Source organism: Nicotiana tomentosiformis, chromosome 9 (assembly GCF_000390325.3).
Source record: "Nicotiana tomentosiformis chromosome 9, ASM39032v3, whole genome shotgun sequence".
Lineage (NCBI taxonomy): Eukaryota > Viridiplantae > Streptophyta > Magnoliopsida > Solanales > Solanaceae > Nicotiana > Nicotiana tomentosiformis.
In genome coordinates this window covers 13,134,739-13,147,123 of record NC_090820.1, presented here as the reverse complement: position 1 = coordinate 13,147,123, position 12,385 = coordinate 13,134,739, and the positions used below count along the sequence as shown (strand labels likewise).

The window sequence follows — 12,385 nt, the reverse complement described above, 5'->3', positions numbered from 1 at the left end:
CACGGAGGTCCTTGATTTCTTCTTCCATTTGTCCGAAGGGGAGTCTAAAAGAGTTCCTCTCCTCCGTGACCCGTCGGAGTTCGGCCTCATACCGACACAATTCATCTTGAGACCGAGAACACGCTTCTCAAAAAATGGTTGCGGCCTACGAAGGAGAAAGAAAAGAAGTTAGGAAAGAATATCAAACATGAAAGTGGTATCAACAAATGGAGTTAGAGCTTACCCGATTTAGAGCTTGTTGCACTTCGCAGAAAAGGCCCGACACATCACTAGGGCCACCATAGTCCTCGACCCCAGTAAACAAATCGCAAAAGGGGTCCTCCCCTTCATGAGATCGGTTTATCTCGAGGGCCCCCAAAGCTTGGGCTTCCCGAATCGCCCCTTCAGAAAAAGCAGGGAAAATGGGCGAGTCTTCGATTACAACTACCCCAAGTGAGTCGCTTGGGGAGTTCTCTTCGGTTCGAAGAGAGTCAGGAACGGCTCCTTCAGACATATCCACCATCCGTTGACTTCGATGGGATATATCCTCGATCCCCAATGGCTCAGGGACTTTGCCCGAATCTTTCTCCGATGTACCCCCAGTTCGAGGCGGAGCCTTTGATTTTGGATTTTCGGAAGTAGAGGCCCTTTTTATCTTATTGTCCTTCACCGGTTTAGGAATCGGGGCCAATGTTTCCTCCTCGCCGGACAAAGGTCTCAAAACCGCATCCTTGCCTAAACCTGCACACAAGAAAATTGATTTGAGTATGCGGAAAACAGTTCGAACTATCAATGATGCGAGAAAAGAGATTACCATGATTTTTGGCCTCCCATCGGCCCTTTGACAAATCGCGCCATGAGCGCTCGACGTACGTATAAGTCGAAGCCAGGGCCCGTACCCAGTCCTTGAGGTCGGAAACCGCACCGGGCATCCAAGAAACCGCTACACCATAAAAGGGGATATTAGTAAGAAATGAAACGAATGGGGCAAAACAATGGGAGATAACAACAGAGTTGCACTTATGCTTCATATTCCATTCTTCGGGAAATGGCATCTTCTCGGCCGGTATTAGGTCCGACGTCTTCACTCGAACGAACCTTCCTATCCAGCCTCGATCCTTGTCCTCATCTATGCTTGAGAACAAAACCTTGGTAGCCCGGCGCTGTAGTTTTATTAACTCGCCTCGAAAGAGGCGGGGGCAGTACAATCTAATGAGGTAGTCGAGGGTGAAAGACATCCCCTTGATTTTGGTCACAAAGAAACGGATCAGAATAACGATCCGCCAAAAAGAAGGATGGATTTGGTCTAAGGTTATTTGGTATTTACGGCAAAAATCAATGATAACAGGATCCAGGGGGCCTAACGTAAAAGGGTAAGTGTATACACTTAAAAACCCTTTCACATGAGTAGTGATATCCTCTTCGGGAGACGGGACTACCACTTATTTGTTCCCTGAGTTACAATCTTTTTTTACATGTTCGAGATATCCCCGATTATCGAACATATATATCTCGATACTGGCTCACAGATTCACGAATGAATTCAGAAGGTGTGAGAAAGAAGTTAGAAAATTTAGAGTTTGGAGATGTAAAAGTGATTAAAAGTGAAAAAAGGGTAATTTATAGGTAGAGCAATGGCGGTTCAATTTCGATAATGGCCGACCATCGTCTGACACGCATTAAATGCCTAGGTAAATTGAATCGACGGGACAACTATCACGCACGTCATGATCAGACTCGATGCAAACGTCAGTATATATCTAATCGTACCGTTGAAAAATCATGTCGTTTCTCGCTACATCTTTCCCAAGAAACAAGGGGACTATCTGTATACGGTAAAAACTGGTTAGTCCTTCGTACGAACTGGTCGAAATGGTAATGCATTGGATCGAAGATGAGGATGAAGATGAGGTCCGAATTCAGGTCTTCAAGCTTCGAGCCCTAGGGACCGATCAATGTCGAGCTCGATATTATTATCGAGCTCTAACCCAAATCGAACTATGATGAAGTTACCAAGCTTACGAGGCAGAGACCGACCAACACTGTCGCCGAATCAATACAAGGCCCCGAATCAGGATCGAGCTCGAGTCAAGATCGATAACTCGAGTCGATGTCGAGCTCGAGAAAATATCGGGCTCATAGACAAGAGCCGTTGCAACCGGACTGGGAGAGAGAATATTGGTAGGACTTATGGAAAAACTATTTTATCATGGGTCTTCCACTATGTATTTTTAATTATATCTAAAGTAGGATCCTTCCACTATAAAGCGATTGGTTATTATTTTCTGTAAGGAACAAGTTTGTCATACTCTGTAACTAAGATATCATATACTCTCGTACTAAAGAATTATCCTTTTAGCTTCATAGATTGGTTCATCTTGCTTAGTTAATAAATTATCTTCTTCCCAACCTTGCTTCTTTTTCACTCTTTACGGTCCATATATGATATTTTTTATCTATCCTTATGATTTGTGTTAAGTTATACCACATATTCTTATAACTACGTACAAATTCAAACTCTATTAGTTTTTTCCGGTAAACAAAGTCAAAGAAAAGTAATGTGAGTTTTGTATTGTAGTATCCCTTTGGACTGCGTCAACCAGTCTATGATAACTGAGTTGATAATTTGCTGTCTAGAGAGTGCAATATATTGCTTAAAAAAGGAAGCAACAAAAAAAAAAATGTACAGTTAATGTCTACCCTCATTTTTCTTTTTTTTTTTTGGCTAATATGTCTACCTACAATTACAGCCCTAATTTTTTTTTTAAAACTTTTAATTTGAGTTGGAAAATAATTGAATGTCAAGGTCTAAAATTCTACATCAAAGAGTAAAACAGTTCGAGAACATCTTAGTCACATTTATTCTTAAACTATAAAGAATATGCTTATTTGGCAACTTAAATTGACCCTAAGTAGAAAAACAACAAAATTAAGGTAGCAAAAAATTGAAAAAGTGCAGCACTTTAGCTGAACATTTCCATTTCTTGTCTTTATTTCATTATTTCAACAACATCAGATTTGGAGTTTTCCTATTAGTCAAGTTTAAACCAAATAAAGTCTAACACTGAAAAAAGCTTCTAATATAGAATTCCTTAGAAGATAGTCAATTCAAATGCAGACAATAAATGTTATTACTCATATATTAGTTATACATGAGTAACAAATCTAGCGATATTAGTAAAAATAATTCATACAATAAGTACGAGTTCATTTCTCACTAATTCTTATTTCTATTCATATTCATGTGTCACAAAAAAAAATTAAATAAAAAAAATACAGCATGTGGTAATGACATAATGTAGACATCAAACATGAACTTAGCCAAAAATTCAAACTCTGCAAAAAATCTCAGTTCCTCAAAAGTTATACCATGCCTTGCCCATACATAACCAACACCCATGTGGATCCTCCTTTTCATTCCACATGGTATTTTTTTTCTTTTTTCATTATTCGATATTCAAAAATTATCATTAATTAATTTATATTTGCGCTAAATAAGTACACAGAAAAGAATATAAAACGTTTTTAACAAAAATAGGCGAACAATCCAACTCTTGGAATATACTACAGCCCCAAGTGACGAAGAACTACATCCCGTCGATGCGAAAAGATCAACCTGCTATTCGTTGAGTAACTTTTATCCGTTAAGCGACGGCCTTTCCACTCGGCACGTCGGAGCACTACGACCGAGTTTAGTCCCTGTTAGACGGGTGGGTTTTGCGGTTAAACTCCCTTGTGCCTTTGCACGGGAGGGAGATTTTTCTGTATTTTCAGTGCTCAAAATAAAGACAAGAATAAAGAAATTCAACCATTGCATTACACTTTTTAGTGGTTTAAATATTTTTTCTCTACTTCTCCTGCCCTACTCATATAACCATCTTTATATCCAGAACTAGAATTTGAACTTTATTGAGTTCTAAGATAAGACATCAAATATTAATAATTGAATTCTGAAGAAAGAATTGTTGAATTCATAGTTAATTTTCTAGCTCAGCCCTTACCCACCCCATCTCCATAACCCAAGAATTACAATCCAATGTACCTGATTTTTCTCCCATAGCCTCCCAAAACTCATCTTAACCATTCCTTTCCATTGAATCCTCAAAGTCTAATTTCCATATGGGAGGCTGAACTTGTCCCACATTTGTCCCCTATATGTAGGTTCACTTGTCTAAAAGTTGCTACTCTTGCTACCGACAACTTTAGCTTGCCTTTGTCCGAAATTTATGCACTTTAACCAAAAATATTTTTATCATTTGATTCTCCAATACCCACCCCCTCCACAACCACCTCCCCCCATTCCCCACCACCCACCTAAAGTCCCTTTGTCTACAAATTTCCCTTTACCTTTATCTTTTATATAACAGCAACCTACAACTTACAAAAAAATACTCACCTTTTCTTGCATACAAATTCAAGGGCATTACACATCTCTTCTATCAACTCAATCTTGAAGGAAAAAGCAGCAATCTTGATCAAGAAAGTGTTTGAAGATTTTGAAACTTTGTATTTGAGGCTTTAGTTCTAAAGAGGTTTGTCTGGGATAATATCCAAGAATCATTTTAAGGAGAAAAATGGAAATTTTAGTGGCACATCAAAAAGATCTGAATCTCAAAGCAACTGAGCTCAGATTAGGTTTACCAGGCTCAGAAGATCAAGAATCTGAACAAGAAATCTTGTCAAATTCCAAGAATAACAAAAGGGCTTTGCCTCAATCAGCTGATGATGCAGAAGATTGTGAATCAAAGTCTAGTTCTGATGTCAAAGCCCCGCCTGTTTCCAAGTAAGTCTCAAACTTTTTTCTTATTTATATAAAAATCTCCAATTTTTTATTGGAAGGGCAGGACTGTCCGGTGCAAAATATATCTCGCGTTCATGCAGTGTCTGTAAAGAGCCGCACCCAAGGTGTGTAGTGTAGATCGCGTATCCTCGAACCTGTTACCTATATTCAGGGGTGAAGGTGTGGTCAAGCGTGGTCAACTGAACATCGTTCACCGAAAAATTATATTATATATATAGGGTAAAATACTACTTGTTATTGATAAAAAAAATGGACTTTAAATAACCCTGCATAGCCAACTAGCAAAAGATGTTTAAATTTTGAACACACTTATCGAATTGTCCGGTGTTGCTACTGCCTATAGATCACAAAGAAACAAGGGGATTGTTATACAAATAGCTGGACAGATTTAATGTTTACTTTTTTTAGCCGGTATACATAGATTATATATTGATTATGCATATATTGTACATGAATATATTAAACATTCACCAGCTAGTTTAAGTTTAAACGATTAGGTAGTTGGCTATTTGAGTTAAATCTTCTTTTTTGTAAGAAATAAACACTAAAATATTTTGGCTAATGATTTCAGGGCACAAATAGTGGGATGGCCACCAGTGAGATCTTACAGAAAGAATAATATCCAACCAAAGAAAACAGAAACTGAATCTGGAATGTATGTCAAAGTTAGCATGGATGGAGCACCTTATCTTAGAAAAATTGATCTGAAAATGTACAAGTGCTATCCTGAACTGCTAAAAGCTTTGGAGAACATGTTCAAACTCACTATTGGTGAATACTCAGAAAGAGAAGGCTACAAATGTTCTGAATTTGCACCTGCTTATGAAGATAAAGATGGTGATTTGATGCTTGTTGGTGATGTTCCTTGGGAGTAAGTTCTTGATTCTTGAACTCCTAATTACTCCTTCCGTCCCAATTAACGTGAATCTATTAGTCTGGACGCGATTTTAAGATAGAAATAAAGGCTTTCGGAACTTGTGATTTTAAAAGTATTGTAATATTTGTGATTTTAAACAACAACAACAATCCATAATAAACTCACAAGTGGGATCCGGGAGGATAGTGTGTATGCGGAGACCTTACCCCTATCTTGTGAAGATAGAGCCTTATCTTGTGAAAGATAGAGTGGCGGTTTCCGATTGACCCTCGACTTAGAAAAAGCATAGTAAAAATATAATTTGTGATTTTAAATGTCATAAATTGTTTCTGAAGTTAGAAAATGATTTTTTTCTTTTTCGAAACAGATTAAAAATGAAATAGGTTTCCATAAATTTTCTAGTGATGTCTGAAAAGTTAGTGTTTATGTGGACCTTAACCCTATCTTATGAAGATAGAGCGGCTGTTTTCGAGATGCACCACTCAGAAAAAGCATAGTAACAATATAATTTGTCATTTTAAACATGTCATAAATAGTTTCCGAAGTTAGAAAATGATTTTTTCCTTTTTGAAACAGACTAAAAATGGAAATAGGTTTACAAAATTTTCTTACATTAAAACATGTTATTTATGTGTATAGAATCTAATGAGTTTTTTTTTAATGTTATTGCAGAATGTTTATGTCATCATGTAAGAGGCTGAGAATAATGAAAGGATCAGAAGCAAGAGGCTTGGGTTGTGGAGTATAACTATAATATTAATTCCCAAAATAGAAAGTTTGTACCTTTTCTATGACAGGAGTAGAGGAGATGATGAAAATGAAGTTTTTGCTCTCTTGACACCAAAAAGAGAGTATTTTCAAGTTTGGGTTCTCGTGTTAGATGAATCTGGATATGTTGAATTTTACATTTTTGGGTTATTATCTTGTGATTGGAACAGTTTTTCTCTGGACTTGCAACTAGGAGAAGTGCAAACAGGAAAAAAACTTACAGTTTATTTATTTTTGTTGTTTCTTTTTGGAGTTAAATGTTATATATACTTAGCAGGAAAGACAAACAATGGTGGTTTAATGATCCTGCAAGTTTTATTTCTTTTCTGTTTGAAATTATCCCATCAAACATACACAAAGTGACTTTTTTTGTTGTTGCTAAGAAAGCAATTGTACAAATTCAGTATTAGTATTTCTGGTTCACAGATCTGATAATAACAATTCCATTTGATTTGTATTGTTACCTTAGAAATATTAAGAGAATTACTACTCTGAATTGCTTCTACTTGTTATATGCGCCAAATTTTAAAACAAAAATTATGACTTTAGCAAATAAACCAAAAGGGAAAAGGGATTATTTACCAAGATTGGAGAATTCTAAAACTCCAATATAGTGAAACACCATTATTTATATTCATTAGATAACTATACTTGATTGTTCAACTTGTTGAACATAAGGCAAAAGAATTCAATCAACACTTTTGAGTTGAAGGGAGGAAATTACAAGTCTATTTCATTTCTTCAACTCTGGTTAAGTTGGCCAATTCAAGGCCAACATAAAGCAGCAAAACCAAGATTTTCCATGCTCCAAAAATTCAAAATTAGTCTTTTCCCTACTTTTGGTAGAGTATTCAGAACTCATTATTCTGTTTTATTCAGATTCGAATTGTATAGGGCACATTAAAAGAAATAACGTCTCCTATTAAGAATTTCTCCATTTCTAGAGCTCGAATACAAAACTTGGATCCCATTCAGAATAGAAGGGAGGAGGAAATTACAAGTCTATTTCATTCCTTCAACTCTGTTTTTTTTTTCTCCGTTTAAGTAGCCAATTCAAGGCCAAATAGTGCAGAACCATGATATTCAATGATCCAAATCTTGAGAACTAGTTTTTTCCTATTTTTTTGGTAGAATCACTTGATATTCAAAATTTATTGGTCAAATTAATATAGATTTTCGTCGTATAAAATTTATTAAAGGAGATAGCGCTCTTTACCAAAGGTTTCTCATTTCTAGAGCTTAAATCAAAATCTTTACTATAAAGATAAAGGAATTTCATTCATATCATCGCACCTCTTGATATTAATTTTTCTCTAATAGACTTTGGTTAGGGTGGAATAACTCAATCAATGAAATAGGAATATGAAAATGGGAGGACAAGTCACACGTGTATGCCATGTGTCAAGAAACCGAGGAGTTTTAAGACACGGTGAGGAGGAATAGAACACCACCACCACCATCAACCCCCCCAAAAAAACCTACAACAACAAAAAGAAATCTGAATGAAATTTGATACCAACTCTTAGTTGAAGGTTCAAAGATATGATCTGTACAGGGTAAAATATACTATGCTCGTGGCCGCCCAAAAGGACACGTGGAATCTTAGACAAGGATAGTTAAAATTGAAGGTAACGGTCCCGTCTGTCACCGAAAAAAATAACGCTCATAAGGATGCAATAAATACTCTTCGCCCGGTAGTATTTAATGGAGAATATTTCATATCATTAAGTACATTGCCCGTTACAAGGAATTTGACATTTATGCTTACCGTTACATCTTAATCAATGACCCTCATAATTGACATTAAAGAAGGGCGCGATCCTAGGACCTCCTTTCCTAGACGTAGATATAAATAGTGAGCTCTGTTAGCATTGTAAAGAATTAATTGGCAAACTAATCAATTTTACCTTCTTATTTTCTGTTCTTATTCTTATTACTGTTACGCCCGGAGGCTTCACTACTAGAGCCTTTATTCCTCTCATTTCGTCTTACTATCAAGGCTAAGTGTTATATATTTCTTCAATTATCTTGTTATTTCAAGATTGAATTAATTTACTTGTCTACAATCCACGTATAAATTCTGTACCGTTTTACGGGTAAACATAATCATTAATCAAACGACAAAGGGCCAAATATACCCCCTCTACTTTCGAAAATGGTCTAAGAATACCCCTCGTTATACTATTGGGTTATCTATATCCCTGCAGTCATACTTTGGGTACAAATATACCCCTCATTTAAACGGAGGGACACGTGTTATCGTCATGTTGGTCAATTCTAAATATCTCCTAATTAATTAAAAAGACCCATTACCCATACCCGAAAAATAATTTTTTTTTGTAAAAACTGGAAAAACTAAATTATTTTTTACTAAAAACTGAAAATAATGAAAATAATTTTTTTTTTCAGTTTTTACAAAAAAAACTGCTTTAAAAAAACTGAAAAATATTTTCTAAAATAATATTTTTGTAAAAACTGAAAAACAAAAAGAGCTGAAAATCAATTTTCTAAAGCAATTTTTTTTATAAAAACTGGAAAAAACTGAATTATTTTTTACTAAAAACTGAAAAAATAAAAATATTTTTTTTTCACTTTTTACAAAAAAACTGCTTTAAAAAAACTGAAAAATATTTTCTAAAACAAAATTTTTGTAAAAACTGAAAAAAACAAACTAAAAAGCAACTTTCAAAAGCAATATTTTTGTAAAAACTAAAAAAACAAATATTTTATTTTTTTCAGTTTTTAGTTAAAAATATTTCAGTTTTTTCCAGTTTTTAATTGGTTTAAAAAATTGATTTTCAGGTTCTTCTTTTTTTCTTTTCAGTTTTTACAAAAATATTGTTTTAGAAAATATTTCAGTTTTCGTTTTTTTCAGTTTTTAGTAAATTTTTTTTTAATTTTTTCCAGTTTTTACAAAAAAGAAAATTATTTTTCGGGTCTGGGTAATGAGTCTTTTTAATTAATTAGGAGATATTTAGAATTGACCAACAGGACGATAACACGTGTCCCTCCGTTTAAATGAGGGATATATTTGAACCCAAAGTATGACTGCAAGGGTATAGATAACCCAATAGTATAACGAGGGGTATTCTTAGACTATTTTCGAAAGTAGAGAGATATATTTGGCACTTTGCCGTTAATCAAATACTCAGGCCAGCTAAAATAATCTTCTCATTTCCAATTTTCTTTACACAGTAGCTGATGTTTATAGATAGTGTTCAATTTCAATAGTTATATTCAAAGGTGAACTTTTCTTTTTCATAATTTAGAAATCTCTTAGGATCAACTGACGCATTAGTGAATTATGGATTCGTCCATCTGTCATTTTCCACTTAAATAATACGCTTTTGTCTGCGATATGATTCGAACTCATGGCTGCATCTATTTACAAAAGGCAGTCCGGTGCACTAACCTTTATCTATGTACGGAGTTCGAGTAAGGATCGGACGACAAATGTCTATTGTAAGCAACATTACCCTGCATTTCTACAAGAGCTTGTTTTCACGGCTCAAACCCGTGACTCCCTTGTCACATGACATCAACTTTACCAGTTACGCCAAGGCTCCCCTTCCCATGCTACGAAACAAAATGGCTTTTAGTTTTTTTAAAGTTTTTCAAAAACTATACCAATAAAACTCAAGTTCATTGGATTTTAACTCCCAAGTACATTGATTAAAAATTTGGCAAGAAGTTTTAATTGTTTCAGAATAATCATAATACAGTCCATCTAAATTTTCTTCCATCTAGAAAAAGTCAAAGTTCAATATGAAATTATTAAAGCTTAAAAAAATTTCAAATGCCAGACATGGTCAAAGGTCAAAATGAGTGAAGTACAGAAGCAGAAAATGCATTAAAACTTAGGTACTTAATTTAAGAAATCCACTACCATTAATGAACATGCCTATATTTTTGCAAAATTGCCCTATTCCAAACATAGATAACATTAATTGGGAAGCAAAAATAAATAAATAAATAAAATCTCATTACAATCATTCATGTGATTAGATTTTAGCTTTTGTTATCAACTTGTCATTGTTTTTATGTTATATTTCTCTATTTATTGCATAATATGAGCTGTCTTAAGTGCGCTCTTCTAAAGCCTATTCAAGATTTATTTTAGTAAATTTTTATATATAAATTTATGTTCTGCATTAAAAATTACGAATTCAGTTAATTAAATCCGTCACCTTAATACTACATACACCCCTGGGGATCTGGGAAATATTTTTTTTATCTGCACCCATATTTATACCAAGCAAAAAAATGTAAGATATGTGTTTTGTATAAATTTTTTATCACATAATCATAGTTAATTAGAGTAATTATATATTTTCCCGCGCTTTTGACATAAGAATCCAAAGTCTCTCTTAAGGATCATGTTTGCTGGTTGGTGGACAGAAGACATTTATCAAATAATTAACATTTATCTTAAGAATCTTATTGAGCAATCAAGAAAATTCTTGTGCTTTGCAAAGTATTTTATAATAATGTTTGTAACGGATTTTCAAGCATAAAAATTAAGTTATCTTAGGGCACTGTGCTACGTACATAAAGCAAACCAAAGTTAACTGAAAAATAAATTAAATAAGTTAACAACTTGATTATTACTATAATATAATCTTAATCAATATCTCAAATCTTATTCTTCACTTACTGTCCAGATACATTTAACTAACACATGCTAAGGATGAGATTTACGAGGTAATGGTTGCTTGGTCACAATTCAGCAAACAATTAGACAGCAATTAAAGTAAAGTAACCTTTTTTAACTTACATTTTCCTTATTTTTACTATTTTTTAACATCTTATTCTTTTTAGAAAATCTCTACTAATTCTTTGGATGCTTTTAAGAAAAGATATGAAACGATTCACTTAAATTCAGTTAGCCTGCAACCATTTCCAAGTTTAGTACTCCTTTTTAAATCACTTTTTGATATTGTATTTAAGAAGAGTTTGAATTTGAAAACTGCCATTACAAGAAATAAAGTTAAAAGATAATTATAGATAATACTATTTAGTAGGCGTTTGGACATAAATTTCAAGATTTTTTTTCAAATTTGGAATTTTATTAAAATTTGATTTGAAGATGAAGTTGTGTTTGATTATAATTTTTGCTAACATATTTGGATGTACTTTTTTCAAAACCATGAAACATGATTTATACCCCACAATTTATAAAAAAATATCAAAATCACCTCGACTTGATTATCCTACTTGAAGCAAACAATCAAACATGCTAGTTGTTTAACTGTACGAACAATCTCTAATAAAAGTTGTAGTAACTCCTTCAGGTAAAAGTATAAATTATAGATCTCAACAGTTGATATCAAAATGTAGTCCAAGGCCTCAATCAGATGGTGGGCAATTGTAGCTGTTACCTAGGTTTAATAACTGATTGAGGTCCTTTTATAAATTTTAAAAATATAGGGTAAATTTGTAAAACTTAAAAATACCAATTTTCCAATGTAAAATTTTCATAACCAAACATTATTCTGATTTTGTTTTTTTGAAAAAAAGAAAAAATTTCTTATGTCCAAACGGCTCTTAATAAGCATTTATTTGAAACATATAATAAAAAATTCTTTACACTTCCGTGTATATAGGCATGTAAACCCTTTTTAAAATATAGTTGTCATTACACCGTGCACATAGAATGGTATCACTTTAGGGCAAAAGGGCAGAACTTTAAACATTGTTAATCATAATATTAAATAATTATTATAAGTGTAAAAACTTGACAAGGCAAAAGAACCTTTTTAATTAAACCTTCAGTACTTCGTCTGCAGAGTCAGAGCTGCATTATCTTATTTTTGGGTTTAATTATCTACTGTTTATCGACCAAAAAAGAAATCAAAAGCACTTGGCATCCAATGTAGCAATAACTGGATGGCTTGAACACCCCCGAAATTGAACAAAAGATTACAAAAGAGATATATGAATGCAGAATGTTTTGTGCACGC

The 12,385-nt window shown here is 33.8% G+C and overlaps 1 protein-coding gene across 1 annotated transcript; it reads left to right on the top strand.

Annotated features, from left to right (window-relative positions):
• Window positions 1–4,369: 4,369 nt before the first annotated feature.
• Window positions 4,370–6,752, top strand: LOC104105958 (auxin-responsive protein IAA4-like). The gene is made up of 3 exons (XM_009614397.4): window positions 4,370–4,762; window positions 5,352–5,651; window positions 6,330–6,752. Exons 1-3 carry the CDS (start codon window positions 4,554–4,556, stop codon window positions 6,403–6,405), a joined length of 585 nt encoding a protein of 194 aa, XP_009612692.1. The 5' UTR covers window positions 4,370–4,553; the 3' UTR covers window positions 6,406–6,752.
• The last annotated feature ends 5,633 nt before the right edge of the window (window positions 6,753–12,385 follow it).

Bases quoted from the DNA above. Each gene is read 5' to 3' on its own strand.
- LOC104105958 (XM_009614397.4), top strand. From the start codon at position 4,554: ATGGAAATTTTAGTGGCACATCAAAAAGATCTGAATCTCAAAGCAACT. The intron at 4,763-5,351 runs GTAAGTCTCAAA...TAATGATTTCAG, and splicing joins AAAGCCCCGCCTGTTTCCAA to GGCACAAATAGTGGGATGGC. The intron at 5,652-6,329 runs GTAAGTTCTTGA...ATGTTATTGCAG, and splicing joins GTTGGTGATGTTCCTTGGGA to AATGTTTATGTCATCATGTA.